This window comes from Chelmon rostratus, chromosome 8 (assembly GCF_017976325.1).
Source record: "Chelmon rostratus isolate fCheRos1 chromosome 8, fCheRos1.pri, whole genome shotgun sequence".
Classification (NCBI taxonomy): domain Eukaryota; kingdom Metazoa; phylum Chordata; class Actinopteri; order Chaetodontiformes; family Chaetodontidae; genus Chelmon; species Chelmon rostratus.
Window position 1 is genome coordinate 15,499,594 of NC_055665.1, and position 15,205 is coordinate 15,514,798.

Genomic DNA, 15,205 nt, shown 5'->3' on the forward strand with positions numbered 1-15,205 from the left:
AATTTCCCACTATCACTTCCTGAATGTTAAACCCATTAGTTGTTAGTTAAAGTGCAAATGAAGAGGCTCATCACGGTCTTTGCTGTTAATGGATAAACATGACTGAGTGAAAAGAAAGCCCCTTTTCGCAGCAGACATTTTGACATGTCACAGCAGGAGGAGCACAGGTGTGAATCATAAGATTAGTGGTGGCTGAATTCCATTTAGGTGCTTCAGTTTCAGGGTCATGGTATGGTTCATGGTGGTGTGGCTTACTGGAACACCTGATTAAAACAGTCATCTTAAAGTTGTTCACGTCACCTGTGCTTTTTTTCTGCTGTAACGACATAAACTGGCTGCTGGGGGGAAAAAAAGGCCTGATGTCGAATTGAGCATCTCCTCCAAGTCAGGGTCTATTTACAGATATTGGACACGGTCAGTGTTTATTTTCACATTAATAATCCATTTATATCCCTCTAAACCAAGCAGTGATCGCGCCTCCAACGTGGCCCTGATACTGACCCGCTAATTACGCACGTGCGTAGGGTACCTGTCGGACGCCGCATGGGAAGCTGGGATAGGATGTGACGTGGTTCGTTAATCCTCTTAGTTTAATTAAGCTGAAGCAGCAGGCCCGCACATTAACAGCAAATCGATTTGATTGTGTGAGGAGTCAAACGGAGGCCGGCGGGCGCAGTTTCGGGGTGTGAAACGGTCTGAGGTGAGCTGGTTTCGGGGCTCCTGCAGGATGCTGCCTGGGCGCATGCTGAGGTGCGCTGTGGCGCGTCAGGTCACCCCGCGTCTGACCTACAGCACCGCAGCACAACCGCAGGTAGGCCCGCATCCACACTGCATCCACCCCGGCCTGGTCGCCTGCTCCACCAAACATGCGTGCGAGAGTTTTGACACTGAGCAAGAGCCTGTTTTTATTACTCTCAGAACCACGTTTTCCAGGAAGAGAGATAAATTAGCCAGTAGTGTTTTGGCTGAATTTGTCTTTGGGCTTAAATATTTGAACACCGCATATTGTTCTATATGAGAATAATACGGGATACATAAAGATAAGGCTATATTAAAGAGTATTACAGAGATATATTTAATGAAAATGTCTTAAAATGTGTTGTAATTATATATTATCATTGCATTGCAGAATATAGGCCTATGAATTATTTCTAATTATTATTAGTTAAAATCTTTTAATGTTTGGTGGTAATTTTGAAAGTTCAGTTCCCAAAACTTGGACAGAAATGAGTTTTACCAGCTCACATATAAAGTGAGGACTGCCTCAGAGCATATAAAGTTCTACGTATTGGCATGTAAAACATAGTGTATGTGAGGCCTTCTACATACTGTGTTCAAGTGATTCTTCATATGATGAAGTCTAGTTTTCAGAAAAAATGAAATTACAGAAAATGAATTGCCACCTATTTCAATAATCAATCGTTGTTGTGTTTTTTTAAGCAAAAAACTGTTTTTGGTTAAAGCTTCTTGGATGTGAGAAGTTTGTGAGTTTTCTTTGTCAGGAACAATAGTAAACTGAATATCTTTTGGCTTTGGACTATTGGTTGTACAAAAAATACATTTGAAGATGTCACCGCGGCTTGTGAGAAATTATAATGCGAGTTTTCATTATTGTCTGACATTTCATAGACAAAACCATCAGGTGATAAAGCAGAAACATGATTGTTAGATGAATCAATAACAGAAACAATCCTTAATTGCAGCCCTTAAGTGATGGCATCTCTAATTTTCATGCACCCACCTCTGCAATGACATAATCACACAGGCCACTTGTCAATAACACTTTTCCTTTATCTTCCTGTCTGTCGCCAGGTGAAGCAAAAAAAGACGAAGTTTGGCCCTCTGAGAGATGAAGACCGAATATTTACCAACTTATATGGCCGCCATGACTGGAGGTAAAAATATATAAGACAAGAACAATTTTGCACAGTCGCTCATGTCCTCAAACTAAAGAAGAGAAACAGTAGAAAATAGGGTTGAACAATGACTCGAAATATTATCACCATGATACCAAGTGCAATATCCAAATCACAGGAGCCGCAATTTATGGATAAAGGTAAATTGTGTCACAGCATGCAATAATAAATCAATCACTGTGGAGTTCCAGAGATGCTGCAGCCTACAAATCATATTCTCCAGTAAGAGAATGTGCTGTTCGATACAGGCCACAGCACAAATCACATCATCATCATTTCTTTATTGTTTTCTGTGAAGATGAAATGCAAAAATTACCGTTCCCGCCAGAATCGTGACTCATATTGCAATCACAACGTCTGTCAAATGCAATATGATTCATTTTGCATGTTGTTCAGCACTAGTAGAACTACGTCTTCATCTCTCTCTTTCTCTCCCGCTTCCCTCCAGACTCAAGGGATCCCTCAAGCGAGGAGACTGGTACAAGACCAAGGACATCATGCTGAAGGGATCAGACTGGATCCTCAATGAGGTGAAAATCTCAGGGCTTCGGGGCAGAGGAGGAGCAGGCTTCCCCACCGGCATGAAGTGGAGCTTCATGAACAAACCCAGCGACGGCAGGTGGGAATATGAAGGAAAAGAAAAGATCAAGATCTGATTTGTCAGAGACACTTGAGGAGTACGTCGCTGTCCACAACAGTAATGACACTCTGGTGATGTAGCAGTGGATTATGTGTCTTCCTCTTTTCTGTGTTTTAGGCCCAAGTACTTGGTGGTGAATGCAGACGAGGGCGAGCCGGGGACGTGTAAAGACCGTGAGATAATGCGTCATGACCCTCATAAGCTAATAGAAGGCTGCCTGGTCGCTGGGAGAGCCATGGGCGCTCGTGCTGCGTACATCTACATCAGGGGAGAGTTTTACAATGAGTCGTCAAATCTGCAGGTACACAGAGGTGCAGATTCATGGCTCATCAGTACAAAGAAGCTGCGTGTTTTACACCATGTGTTGTCTCTTCAAACAGGTGGCCATTAATGAGGCGTACAAAGCAGGACTGATAGGGAAGAACGCGTGCGGCTCGGGGTATGACTTTGATGTGTTTGTGATGCGGGGAGCTGGAGCCTACATCTGCGGGGAGGAGACGGCCCTCATCGAGTCTCTAGAGGGCAAGCAAGGGAAACCCCGGCTCAAGCCGCCGTTCCCTGCAGACATAGGTGAGGTAAAAGCTCCTAGATCCGGTTTCCAGTGGGGTAAATTATGGCTTAAGAAACTGCAAAATAGGGTTATGTTGTAATTACAGTCCTTAAGTGGAGCACTGCTTTCCTATCTTTCCCTGAAGGGGTGTTTGGATGCCCAACCACGGTTTCCAACGTGGAGACGGTTGCTGTGGCGCCTGCGATCTGTCGTCGAGGCGGAGCTTGGTTCGCCAGCTTTGGGAGGGAGAGGAACTCTGGGACGAAGCTGTTCAACATCTCCGGTCATGTGAACACACCGTGCACGGTGGAGGAGGAGATGTCTATTCCTCTGAGGGAGCTAATAGAGAGACACGCAGGTGTGTGTTTACAGTCCACCTCTGTGTTGATGTGGGTTTACTCTTTCAGATGCCGACATGACTTCCTCTCTCCTCTTCTGTGATTGGTGCAGGGGGAGTGAGGGGCGGCTGGGACAATCTATTAGGAGTGATCCCAGGGGGGTCCTCCACTCCCATCATCCCTCGCCACGTGTGCGATGATGTTTTGATGGATTTTGATGACCTGGTCCGCGCAGAGACTGCATTGGGAACTGCCGCCATCATAGTTTTGGATAAATCGGTAAACAGACACATGAATAATGTGCATGACAAGACACACTACACCTTCAGTGACAATTACCCTGGAAACATAATCTGAGAATTGTTTTTTTTTTCCCCCTCCAGACCGATGTGATCCGAGCCATCGCACGTTTGGTTGAGTTCTACAAACATGAGAGCTGTGGCCAGTGCACCCCCTGCAGAGAAGGTAAAGAACTGCAGAATGCATCACATCAGTTCTTACAACACTGCCTCTGAACTCAGTGGTAATTTCTCTCTTTAATAGTTAGAATAGTTATGTATGCATCCACAAAACCTCAGTGAGGCTTTATATATATATATATATAAAAAATCATCATGAATAAAGTAAAGTGCCTGTTCACTGGAATCAGGGCTCCCTAAAGGTTTTACTAACCTCATATTACCACACATTATGTGCACCAGTGATGGGAGAAGTACTCAGATCTTATATTTAGGTAAAAGAAACACTTCTGTGATTTATAAATACTGCATTCACATTTTTGCTTAATAGAAGTGTTTAAGGAAAAATACTCCCTTCATGTGAGTATCTGCCAGAAGATGACCTGTGTCGTGTTGAAACACTGATCAAAGTTTAAGGCTACTCTGATTTCACTGTGAATACTTCTCTGCAGTATTCACCTTTTCTCTTGGTCCTCTCCATCAGGAGTTGACTGGATGGATAAAATGATGTGGCGGTTTGTTCGAGGAGAAGCAGCAGTTTCAGAGATCGACATGATCTGGGAGCTAAGCAAGCAGATAGAGGGACACACCATCTGCGCCCTGGGGGACGGAGCTGCCTGGCCTGTGCAGGTGAGAACTGTTGTTTTGTTTTTAACCAGCACAACAAATTAAGCTGTTAATGAAACACTGACTGCGCCTGCAAGTTCCAACAAGTACTAATCTACATTTTAACACTTTTTTTTTTTTTTTTTTATCTATAGGGACTGATCCGCCACTTCCGGCCAATCATGGAGAGCCGCATCGCTCAGTATAACAAGAAAAACCCTCCAAGAGAGCCGGAGATTGAGATGATCTGACACTGTGCAGATGCCCATTTCAGCATTCAGTCAGTATTAATAGGTCATTATGCTATACTGCTTTACGTACATCACTTTTAACATAGTTTTTAAATTTGTTTTTTATTAGTATTAACAAGGTTGCTGTTCTGCTTTCAAATGTTTTCCAAGTTTAAAGTTATCTTCACTGCAACTCTGTATTTTTTAAGGGTTTTCACATGGTGAGTGGTCTATTTATATATTATCAATTCTGCAGCAAGTCACTTTAATCCACTATGTACTCTGGCAGGCAGGACTGTTGACAGCTAATTGGCAGATGTTGCCAACTTGGTTTGTCATGATCTCTTTGCCAAGTGTGGCAGACCGGACTTTAATAGGGGAAAATACAAGTAACAAGGATTCACAAGCTCAAACACCGCAATAAATTAAGTTTATTTATTTCATAAAAGCATGAAATAAATTCAATAGTTTTACTACATGTTAGTCCAACATGATCTTTACAAAAAGACCAGAATAGAAAAGGATGGTGTCACTGACTTGAACAGGGAAAAAGGAAAGGGGGTGACAGAGTAGGAAAAGCTGTATTAGGGATAAAATGAAAAGTAGTCAGTGATGTACAACATGACTGCCTTGTAATATTGTTTGTACAAAGACACTATATTCAAACACTTGGCCTTGCATGTGTTTTTATCCCATTCCAAATAAAACTGGAGGCAGAATATCGCTCATCTGACCATCTATACACCCACAAAATAGTTTGGAATATCAGTCCTGCAAATGTTCATCTTCAAACTATAATGTGTGACACCCCCCCCAGTCTTCCAAAATATTAGTATGTCCATTTGGACCCAAGTACTAAAATAATGCTGCAACCAACGTGTAGCTGTTAAGAGTCATCCATGTGATGAACGGGTGATGAGTGATGAAAAAAAAAACAGGCTCAGTTTGGGTGAACATCCTGTAAGACTCGGCACAAAGCACTGAGGGAGTTTAGATTTTTCCTGTTTCAGGGTGCCATCCAGAAAGGCATAGACTGCGACTGTGCTTTAGCACGAGGGGGTGGTGGAGGAGGGCAGCGATAGCCCTGTGTCCAGCCTGAGGAGGTGGAGGTAGGGGGAACTGCCCCAGGGTTACCTGGCCCTGAGGCTTTGGAGGTTGAGTGGTCTTCCTCTTCATCAGAGGAGTCTCCGGTGTACGCCACCAAACCAGTTTTCAATCTCTTTGCTGCAGGCTCTGAAAGAAGAAGAGGGGGAGTACACAGAAGAGAGGAAGAGGTGCACATTTGGGGGAGGGAGGGAGAGAAATAAGGGAAGAGAGAAAAAAAACAACAAAAACAACAGCAGCAAAATGTTTCAGATAAGACAGGTGCGTGTTAATTATTCCAATAAACATTTTGGGAGAAACAAATAGTTAATAGATTTAAATCATAGTTTGTCATCAGAGTAGAGGAGGGGGCAGCCATTCGAAAGCAGCCATTGGTTGGTGGGGAGCGACAGTGTTAGGGCCGACCAATCGAGTAGAAGGACAGCGTCACAGGACGAGTCGTACCCCACCCCCAATCAGAATCCAGCATCACCCCAGAGATACATGGAAGAGAAGAAAAACACAGAGAAAAAGAGAAAAACACAAAAACAGGAGAGATTCTTATTAGTGAGGAAAGCAAAAACAATGAGACACCCCAGACTGATGATGTCATCAGAAGGGGACGGTAAGGTGGACTCGACTTATCAGACTCAGTGGACTGAACAATGCACCAGGGCTGTACCAATTTTTTTAAACTTCCATTGAGGTTTTCGAATGTCGTCTTATTTTATAAAGTCATCCTAAAAAAAAAAAAAAAAAATCCTCAAGTGCTTCATTGGATTAGTCTTTTTTTTTCATCAAATCAACATTCATTAATGAATATAACCTGTCAACATAAGCACATGTAGACAGTTAATAAATTTTGAACAGTCCTCCACAGCCACCACTGGAATCTAATTCTACAAGTAGTTTAATAACTATATTAGTGGAGCCTAATCTTTATCTTGAATGTTGATTTATAATTTGAATGCCAACGTAATGAATGAAGCGTCGAGGCTTCAGTACAGCCCTACAATGCATACAAGATGTCGAGCGATCGCTTCATCTCACTATCTGGAGGTTTCTAGTCACAGCAGCAGAATCCTGTAAGAATCATAAGAAGCATAAGGGCCAGTTTCAGGCTGAGTGCAAGTGTGTGTGTGTGTAATGCTGCATTTATCCAATCTGCCATAAAAACGGGGATTCAGTATTCAAAATAAAGAAATAAAAGCTATTCAAACAAACTATGTGTCTTGGCACATCTGCTGGGGCTTTATAACAATCTCAAGTAAAACCACTGAACTTTAGACACAGTCTGGTAGCCAGGGAGAGGATTTACAGTTTACTCTTTGCAGCTCTACATCAAGGTTGTGACCAGATCCAAGCTAAGCTTATGGGGGGCACAGTCCACAGTCAGGAACTGTGGATTTTGGATTTGGGCAGGGACTTTGTCAATCCACGGTATAATGCCCTTACCCACGGGGCCTTGCGGTGCCCGTCTCTCCTCCATCTTGGGTCTCACACCATTCACAGGCAACGGAGGTGGAGGCATTAGCTGCCTACTGCAGAACACAGAAAGAAATGGGGTCAGTTAACTATGCCTACTGACCCTTGCACACTATTAATTAATTCTCCATTAATAAACTCTGAACAAATGCAACAAAACTTTGTGTACCTGTCCCTCTCACTTGGTGGGCCAGAGGAACTCGGTGGTGGGGGTCCTGTCGTCTCCGGGCTGCCCACTGGGAAGCCTGCACCTAAATTAGTCATATGAATGGGTCCATGCTATGAGCAGAAAAACACACAGGCCCGATTAGCAGACATCCTCGACTAAACCCTGTCCTGACACTTAACTATGAGTAAGAGCTATACCAGCACCTAAGAGAAAAAATCTGTCTCTGTGAATAGCTTACCACAACTCTGATTACACTCACTTTTTTCCCAGCCACTTTGAAAGATACTTAAAGCTGATAAGCTTAATACCTTTGTCTGAAATCTTACCATGTTACCACAAGAAAGACAAAAACAACAACAGGAAACAGCACGCCATGCTGTCTCAACCAAAACACATATAACATCTAAAGAAAGGGAAGGATGACATGGTAGCGCATAAATCATATGATTGGCTGATGGAACTAAGTGACTTGACAAACAGACACACACATACACATTTTATGCAGGTAAAAGCATAGATATACAAATAAAAGGCAAAGAATAAATCGGAGGGGGACAACGTGGAGAATAGAAAAGGGTGAAAAATAAAAACTAGATGAGAATGATGAGGGGCTGTGAAGTTGGAAGAGCTGTTTATCACCTGGTATCCAAGTAGGCCGCTGTTCCTCTCATCTGGGACCTCCTCTGTGAAGCGTCTTTTCTGTGGTGGGTTGGCCTGGGCGGCAGGAGGTGGAGCTTTGGGCAGTGCTGCAGCTGATGGAGGAAAAGGTACTGGTGGAAGAGTCTGCAGAGAAGGACACACAGAGTAAGTATTAGTGCTTTGCAAGCTAGACACACATGGCTGTGACAATGGAAGGAACCAACACAATTTGCCTCATTCATTAAATGAAATGGAAGATTTGATGGCATTGTCCTACCTGTGGCATGGTGCCTGGGGAAGGAGCAGGGGCAGGGGAGGGGGCAGGGGCAAGAGCTGGAGCTGGAATGGGAGCAGGTGTAGGGGTGTGGGCAGGAGGGAGGGGATACTGAGGAGGCATAGCTGCAGGTGTTGTGGGAGGTATAGGAGGTGGGACAGTGTAAGGTGGAGGGACAGGTTGTGGCTGAGGTGGTGGTACAGGCATGGGGTAGCCTGGCTGGTATCCAGCAGGGGGGTAGTAAGGAGGCTGTGGAGGCATCCCATTCACCACTGGAGGCTGTGCAAAGCCTAAAGGAGGAAAACAAATCAAGTCAAGTTTGTCAGCGACACCTACAACCCCAATTCCAAAAGAGTTGAGACGCTTCACAAAGTGGTGAACCTCACTCCATGACTGTTACCAATCAACCTGTTTCCCTGTGGAATGATCCAAACAGGTGTATTTAGAGCATTCCACAACTTTCCCAGTCTTTTGTTGCTCCTGTCTCAACTTGTTTGAAATCTGTTGCTGGCATCAGATTCAGTCAGAATAAGCAGATATTTACAAAAATCAATGACGGTGATGAAGTCAAACATTAAATATATTGTTTTTGTCCTGTTTTTTAATTGAGTTTTTGTCAAAGGGAATGAGCAAATGATTACATTCTGCTATATATTTTTAAGAAATCAAGTCATAAATGTAAACCACAGAGAGACAAGCAGCTATACTGCACCTTGTTGTGTTGGCATCATTGTGCTCATTTGATTGAGGAAACGAGAATACTCTGCATGGACCTAGAGACAGAGACACGTTGTACGTAATGCTTATTAGTGGTTCAAGGAACTAAAACATGGAAATATACTCTTATAGGTAATAACATTAAGACAACAATAAAAACGTTGTCACACATCACTGTATTGTGTAAGAAAATACTGTATGAGCCTATTTATGCTCCAATACAAATGATTTAATGGCATTCATCAACATGTCCTGGTGGAAGCAGGTACTCCCTTTGAGCTTTAACCTGTTGTGTTTTCTGCAGAGAGCAGCTAAAGGAAATACCACTCAAACTTGTGGTCTAAAACTGCAGTACAGAAAATACACAAGCATCGACAGTTTTATAAAAAGATAGCCGTACAGAGATACTTCAGACCTGTGCCAAAATTTCCAAACAGTTGTAATAAGTATGGCCTCCATCTCCAGCAGCCGTGGACAGCTGGAGGTGGTTAGCGATCCAGCTCTTCCTCAAACCAGTTAACAATGGCAGTATGTGACAACTGTTCCAAAAGCTTTAATCATGGAAAGGTATGCATTTGTAACAGCATAGGCTTTTTATGGAGTGCCAATTGTAGTTGGAAAAGAAAAGCACAGACCTGGATTAGATACTGCGGTTTATCAATACACAGTAACAGGAAATTACTCACTGTCTGAAGCAAGTTCTCACACAAGGTTTTTGCTGCTGCAAGCCCTTCTGGTTTAGGATGACTGGAGAAAGAGCAGACTGTGATTACTTCTAACGAGACCACAATGCTGCAAAGCTAGTTGCACAAGCAGCAATCGCAAAGGAGCAAAGCAAAGGTTCTTAACCTTTATTAATTCATGGGACAACACCCACCTGATGTAGATGTACATGGGTTCAAAGGCCTCTCGTCCAGAGGCAGGCTCTAAACAGCCTGATCCTTTTCCTCTAAGGAAGACTTTGGCCCCTGTCTCAGCCTGGATGTGCTGCAGATATGAACAGCCAGGCCCCTCAACCCGCTCTTTAACCACAAAGCCCGGGATAGCGTGCTCCAGGCCCACAAAGACTTTATCTTGAACATAATGCATCTGAGAAAGGAAAGACAACATTAAGGGGAATATTTAACTACATTACTGTAGGTAATAACAACCATCCACCAGCCAAAAAACAGTTCATTTTAACTGTCACAAGGATCATGTTGGTTTCTACAAACCTATATCTGTTTACAACAATACTCCAAATCCTAAAATAGACATATTGATGAATGTGAACCTCTTTGAGGTGTTCCAGCTTGTTGTGTTTAAAAGCTCTAACATCACAGTCTTCACACTGACTTATTTATTCTCCTTATAAAGGCGATCAAAGTTCTTTACTACAACCCTGATTCCAAAACAGTCAACGTGCTGCTGCATCAAATTCAGAATAAGCATGTCATATAAAATCAGTGACGCTGATGTGGTGAAATATTAAATACATTGTCTTTTTACTGTTTTCAATTGAGTATATGTCAAAAAGGATCAGCGGATGATTGGGTTCTGTTTCAAATTTTACACAGCATCACAGACTGTCTCACAACAGTATATATAACTGAAAACTGTGGTACAAACTAGAAATGTTGACAGTGATGGAAGCTGTATTGTAATACATATAATAAATTACAATTTGTATTGTAGCGAGCAAAACAATATCACAGACTTTTAAGTTTGTCTGCTCTTACCCCAGCTTTGGCAAGAAAAATGGCCTACAAACATTTAAAGGATTAACACTAAACTTTTCATGGCATTATCGTCTTGTTGGTGAGATGTAAAAACACAAAAGGAAACTGTCTTACCCCAGACTGAAAGTGTGGTTTGTGGTGGGTCATGGGGGGCAGTGAGGGAGGAGGTGGGTTGTGCTGCTGGTAAATTGTGACTGAAGCCCCACTGGGGGAGAAGGATGAAGGAGATGATGAGGCAGTTGCAGCCTTCACCACACCGTTGGTGATGATCTCCTTGATTCTATTAACTGCCCCTGGAGAACGAGGGATAGAAAGCTTCAGTCTCCTTGCATTATATGAAGACATACATGCCTAACTGACTGAAAAGTCTAAATAAAAAAAGAAATATGAAGTACTGACTGTCGACAAGCTCTCTAGTCTGTCCTTGGACGTGCAGATACAGAGGTCGATCCCTGTGTGGAAATGGCAGAGGGGTTCCGTTAGCAGAAAATAATTACACAGTAAGTCAACTAGATTTTATGATCACTTTAAGAGGCGAGACAAGTCACCCTGGAAGCGCTTTGCCCTTCTCCTCTGCTGTCATGTAACGGCCTCTGGTTGAAACTGCAGCACCGCTCACTTTACTGATCTGCAGCCAAACAAAAAGCGCATATCAAGAAGTAGTCCACAAAGCTAGCGACAAACTTAATTCTGTGAGATGTGGTTATCCATATCGCTACTGACCTCGTCCTGCATTTGTCCGCGTGTCAGGAGGTTCCGACAGGTGATAGGGACGTCATTGATCTCAACCTCAGCTACGACCAGGTCATCCTTGGCCTTTGTTGGCACTGGAGGCTTCCCAACACCTACAGCCTGAGAGAGAAGGAAAAGAGACAAAGAGTGTATCAATCCAAATGAGATGGGGTGAGAGAATATCCTATCATTTAGTGTTTGACATTGTGTTAATATTTTTTAAAAACAAACGGTATTAAAATAAACTATATTTTAAAAAACTTGTTGAGGCAGCAAGTTTGTGGTGAACTTAATACGTGACAGGAGTAAACCTGCTCTTACATGAATGAAAAGGAGATCAAATCAGACACAAGATTAAGAGAGAAATTTGCTGAAAACTGACTGAGAAACATCTTTATTATCAGCAGTCTTATGGTACACTGACTGGAAATGTTTTGTGATATCACTAAGAAGAAACTGTGAACTCAGAATACTCCCAGACTTCAGAAATGCAACAATATATCTAATGTTTGACCTCATCAGCTTCATTGATTTTTGTAAATATCTGCTTATTCTGATTCTGATGCAGCAACATGTTTCAAACAAGTTGGGACAGGAGCAACAAAAAACTGGGAAAGTTGTGGAATGCTCCAAAAACACCTGTCTAGAACATTCCACAGGTAAACAGGTTCATCGGTTACAGGTGACAGTATCATGACCAAGGATGCCGGATGCCGATCCGCTATCATAGTTTTATGTTTTGTTATGCTTCATCACAACGATGTAACAAATCTGTTAGTCCAGTGTTGCCATACAGCAGCTCTATTATTGATTTGCAACACTGCTCACACAGGCCTGGTACAACCAGAGACGTTAAACAGATAGCAATAGCATGAAAAGTTATGGTTGTGGTTCCACATGGCTGCCAAATTTATATGAACTCACACTATATATCAACATATTACCCACCCCTACTAAGATCTGACATTTATAGTTGTCTTCATTAGATACTAACCAGGCATACAATCTTATGCTCCTTATTACCTTATCAGGTGGTCCCGGGATGCCTATCTGCGATGGTTTGAGTTTGCCCTTGGCTACCAACATAGCATTAATCTTGGCGGCCACAGCAGCTGCAGCATCCAGAGCCCCGGTGGGTGCAGCTTCAGCCTCCCCCATGCCACCAGAGGCAGAGCCGGGGCCGGGCTGGTCCCATTTGCTGCGGCGGCTGGGAGGACAGAGAAACACGACAGGAAGATAAACTAATGACTGTGGAAAAAGAAGGGGGAACTGAAGTAACTTGAACTTAGATTTTTGTTGTTATAATCTAAGCTACCCATGCAACACCTGCTGTTGACTAGCTACAGTATTGTTGTTTTGGAAATGATCCAAAAAGTGAGACTCTGGATTCTAGGCCTCGCTTCTTCTTTTTTCTAATGTTTATTTTTTTGTGATCCTTCGCGTAATCACAAGTACAGATGCACAGTAAACACGCATGCATTTCTAAGATTATTTCACGAAAAATGTATCTAAAGGATTACTAGCATGAACCAGTGTGCAGACAACACATAAACATGGTTACATAAACGAGCTAACGTTTAGCTAGCTAGCCGGCTAGCATTTGGACAGCGGGTCAAATAACACAGAGAAATATGAAAACAAGCCATTCTGACATACTCACCCGCCGTTTTGGGTTCCACAAAATGACATCAATATCCTGTCAAACGGAATTTTTCCTCTCAATGCAAAAATAAATTCGAAAGAAATCTCCCTTGGTTTCAGCACAGCCAATTCACTAGGCTGGGTTGACTGCTAGTAGCCTCCGTTAAGCGCCTCGACGTTTCCGCCTCCGGTTAATGTTGTTTGTAACTCTACCACAAGGGGGCGCCAGATACCAGCACATATTTCTCATGCGCTTCAAAAAGGTCCAGGTGTGGCGCTGCCACCTCACCTGTCCCGCTTTTCAACTCCTCCGTGCCACCCTCGAGCGAGTTTCTCCGGAGATATCCAAGTTTCCAGCGGAGGAAAAAGACTTGAGCTGCAGCACATGCTGCATGACCAAACAGTCCAGGACATTTAGTCAAGGTAAGTGTGAGCAACTGCAACTTTACTTCCTGCTTCTTCAAATGTCTATCTAAAGCTTCTCATATAACTTTAAAACACGCGTCAGGTTTGAACATTGATTTGTGCTGGGAATTTTTGTCCTTTGTGTCACTCTTTAAATACAAACAAATACAAGGTGGCATTTAGCTAAATTGTCCATTTTAAGGTTTTACAGTAATCCTACAGAGTGAAATATGACCCAGTATTTGTTTTTGTACTTAATATAGTTAACTTAATATAAAATTTGTTTATCTGACACAACTTTTTTTTAATCTCTTTAAAAAATAACTATAATGTCTTTCTGCCCTATTCATAGTATAATCATTAATAGCATGGAAGATATGAAGATAGATGTATTTGTGGAAAGTTTAACTCATTAGTATAATTGTAACACTGTGAAGTCAAACACAAAAATATTTAAATGGCCGAAATGACAAATTCTAACAGGGCCAATATATTTCATGTTTAAACAAACCTGGTCACAACATTTTAATGTGACTTGCTGGTTTTAATCGTCTTTAGACCTGTTGGAAACGTTGTCAACTCTTTCGCAAATAGATTACAAACTGACACCTTAAGATTTCCAACTGAACTTGGTTGAAGGATGTCAGAGCTGTAGATTCATTGTGATGACAGCCAGGCTCGCGCTGAAGCCCCGTTCGGTCTTTGAGGTGTTGTTGCCAGTGGAGGATGAGACCAACATCAAGCATCCTGTACAACGACAGACCACAGCATCATGCCTGCTGGCTCCCAGGCCGTTCTGATGTACTGGGTTACGCAGAGTCGGGTACAGGTGTTCAGTTACTGACCACCCAGGACCGAAGGGACATGGCCAGGAGGTGCAGGTTACTGTGAAAGGCGAGAACGCTGCGTGGGGCCAACATTGATCAATAGATTGAACAACCAGCAGCCCTAGTTGAATTTCTTTTGTTCTGTGTTGCTGGGTGTTGAAAACAGTCTGCGAAAGTCTGCTCTCTGGAGTTTGATTAGGATCGAGGTCTGTCATGTGTACGTCAGAGGAAATGGCTTGTTTTTAAAGGTGTTACATTTCAGTCACGCTGGTTTTGTTCATGCTCATTTATCAGGACTGAGGTTTTTTCTGCTTCGTTTCTAATTCGAGAGTGGACATAATGCATTACTGTCAGTCCTTGTACAGCACTGAAGATGGTTCTTGTGCAATAAAACATTTTAAAGTTTGACACAATAAATTTAATTTTACACCTGTGGTGCCATTTTCAGTGAAGTGTTATCAGCTTGACTTTTTCAAACTTAATTTTTATTATTAGGGGCGTTTCACCTTTTAATGTGAAAGGAAGCCTGAAGAATCCCCTGAAGGAGTGTGTGCAGGGGTCTCTGGGTTTGGATCCTACATTCCGTCGCTGAGACTTTGTGGTGTGCAAGAACTTTTTTGAAATTATTTGAAATTTTTCATCTTTGAAGTGCTTGAACTTTGTCTTCTTAGCATTTTATAGCTATAAAGATCACATTCAACCATGGTTTTCTTTCTAAAAAGCTACTCAGTACCTTTTACACATCAGACATTATTACATTTAATTGTATTAGACAGA

General features: G+C 42.5%; 2 protein-coding genes across 4 annotated transcripts; one reads left to right on the forward strand and one right to left on the reverse strand.

Annotated features, from left to right (window-relative positions):
• Window positions 1–631: 631 nt before the first annotated feature.
• Window positions 632–5,963, forward strand: LOC121610481 (NADH dehydrogenase [ubiquinone] flavoprotein 1, mitochondrial-like). Its single transcript, XM_041942615.1, has 10 exons — window positions 632–811; window positions 1,813–1,895; window positions 2,365–2,535; window positions 2,674–2,857; window positions 2,937–3,126; window positions 3,252–3,464; window positions 3,557–3,723; window positions 3,828–3,909; window positions 4,387–4,532; window positions 4,664–5,963. The coding sequence occupies exons 1-10, from the start codon at window positions 728–730 to the stop codon at window positions 4,757–4,759; spliced, it is 1,416 nt and encodes a 471-aa protein (XP_041798549.1). The 5' UTR covers window positions 632–727; the 3' UTR covers window positions 4,760–5,963.
• khdc4 (KH domain containing 4, pre-mRNA splicing factor) lies at window positions 5,147–13,354 on the reverse strand. Of its 3 annotated transcripts, none has more exons than XM_041942612.1 (14): window positions 13,216–13,354; window positions 12,579–12,762; window positions 11,547–11,675; window positions 11,372–11,451; window positions 11,223–11,275; window positions 10,938–11,116; window positions 9,983–10,194; window positions 9,792–9,852; window positions 9,101–9,161; window positions 8,392–8,678; window positions 8,115–8,258; window positions 7,476–7,585; window positions 7,277–7,362; window positions 5,147–5,971 (listed from the first exon to the last, which is right to left on the reverse strand). In XM_041942612.1, exons 1-14 carry the CDS (start codon window positions 13,242–13,244, stop codon window positions 5,745–5,747), a joined length of 1,842 nt encoding a protein of 613 aa, XP_041798546.1. In that variant the 5' UTR covers window positions 13,245–13,354; the 3' UTR covers window positions 5,147–5,744. The 3 variants fall into 3 exon arrangements, 2 of the variants coding, with proteins under 2 accessions (XP_041798546.1, XP_041798548.1); XR_006007041.1 differs by having other exon boundaries at window positions 5,909–5,971; window positions 7,476–7,557; XM_041942614.1 differs by lacking the exon at window positions 5,147–5,971 and having other exon boundaries at window positions 7,225–7,362; window positions 7,476–7,557.
• Window positions 13,355–15,205: the final 1,851 nt, after the last annotated feature.

Bases quoted from the DNA above. Each gene is read 5' to 3' on its own strand.
- LOC121610481 (XM_041942615.1), top strand. From the start codon at position 728: ATGCTGCCTGGGCGCATGCTGAGGTGCGCTGTGGCGCGTCAGGTCACC. The intron at 2,858-2,936 runs GTACACAGAGGT...CTCTTCAAACAG, and splicing joins ATGAGTCGTCAAATCTGCAG to GTGGCCATTAATGAGGCGTA. The intron at 3,465-3,556 runs GTGTGTGTTTAC...TGATTGGTGCAG, and splicing joins GCTAATAGAGAGACACGCAG to GGGGAGTGAGGGGCGGCTGG.
- khdc4 (XM_041942612.1), bottom strand. From the start codon at position 13,244: ATGTCATTTTGTGGAACCCAAAACGGCGG. The intron at 12,763-13,215 runs GTGAGTATGTCA...CTGTCCTCCCAG, and splicing joins TGTGGAACCCAAAACGGCGG to CCGCCGCAGCAAATGGGACC. The intron at 9,162-9,791 runs GTGAGTAATTTC...CTCTGTCTCTAG, and splicing joins GTGAGAACTTGCTTCAGACA to GTCCATGCAGAGTATTCTCG.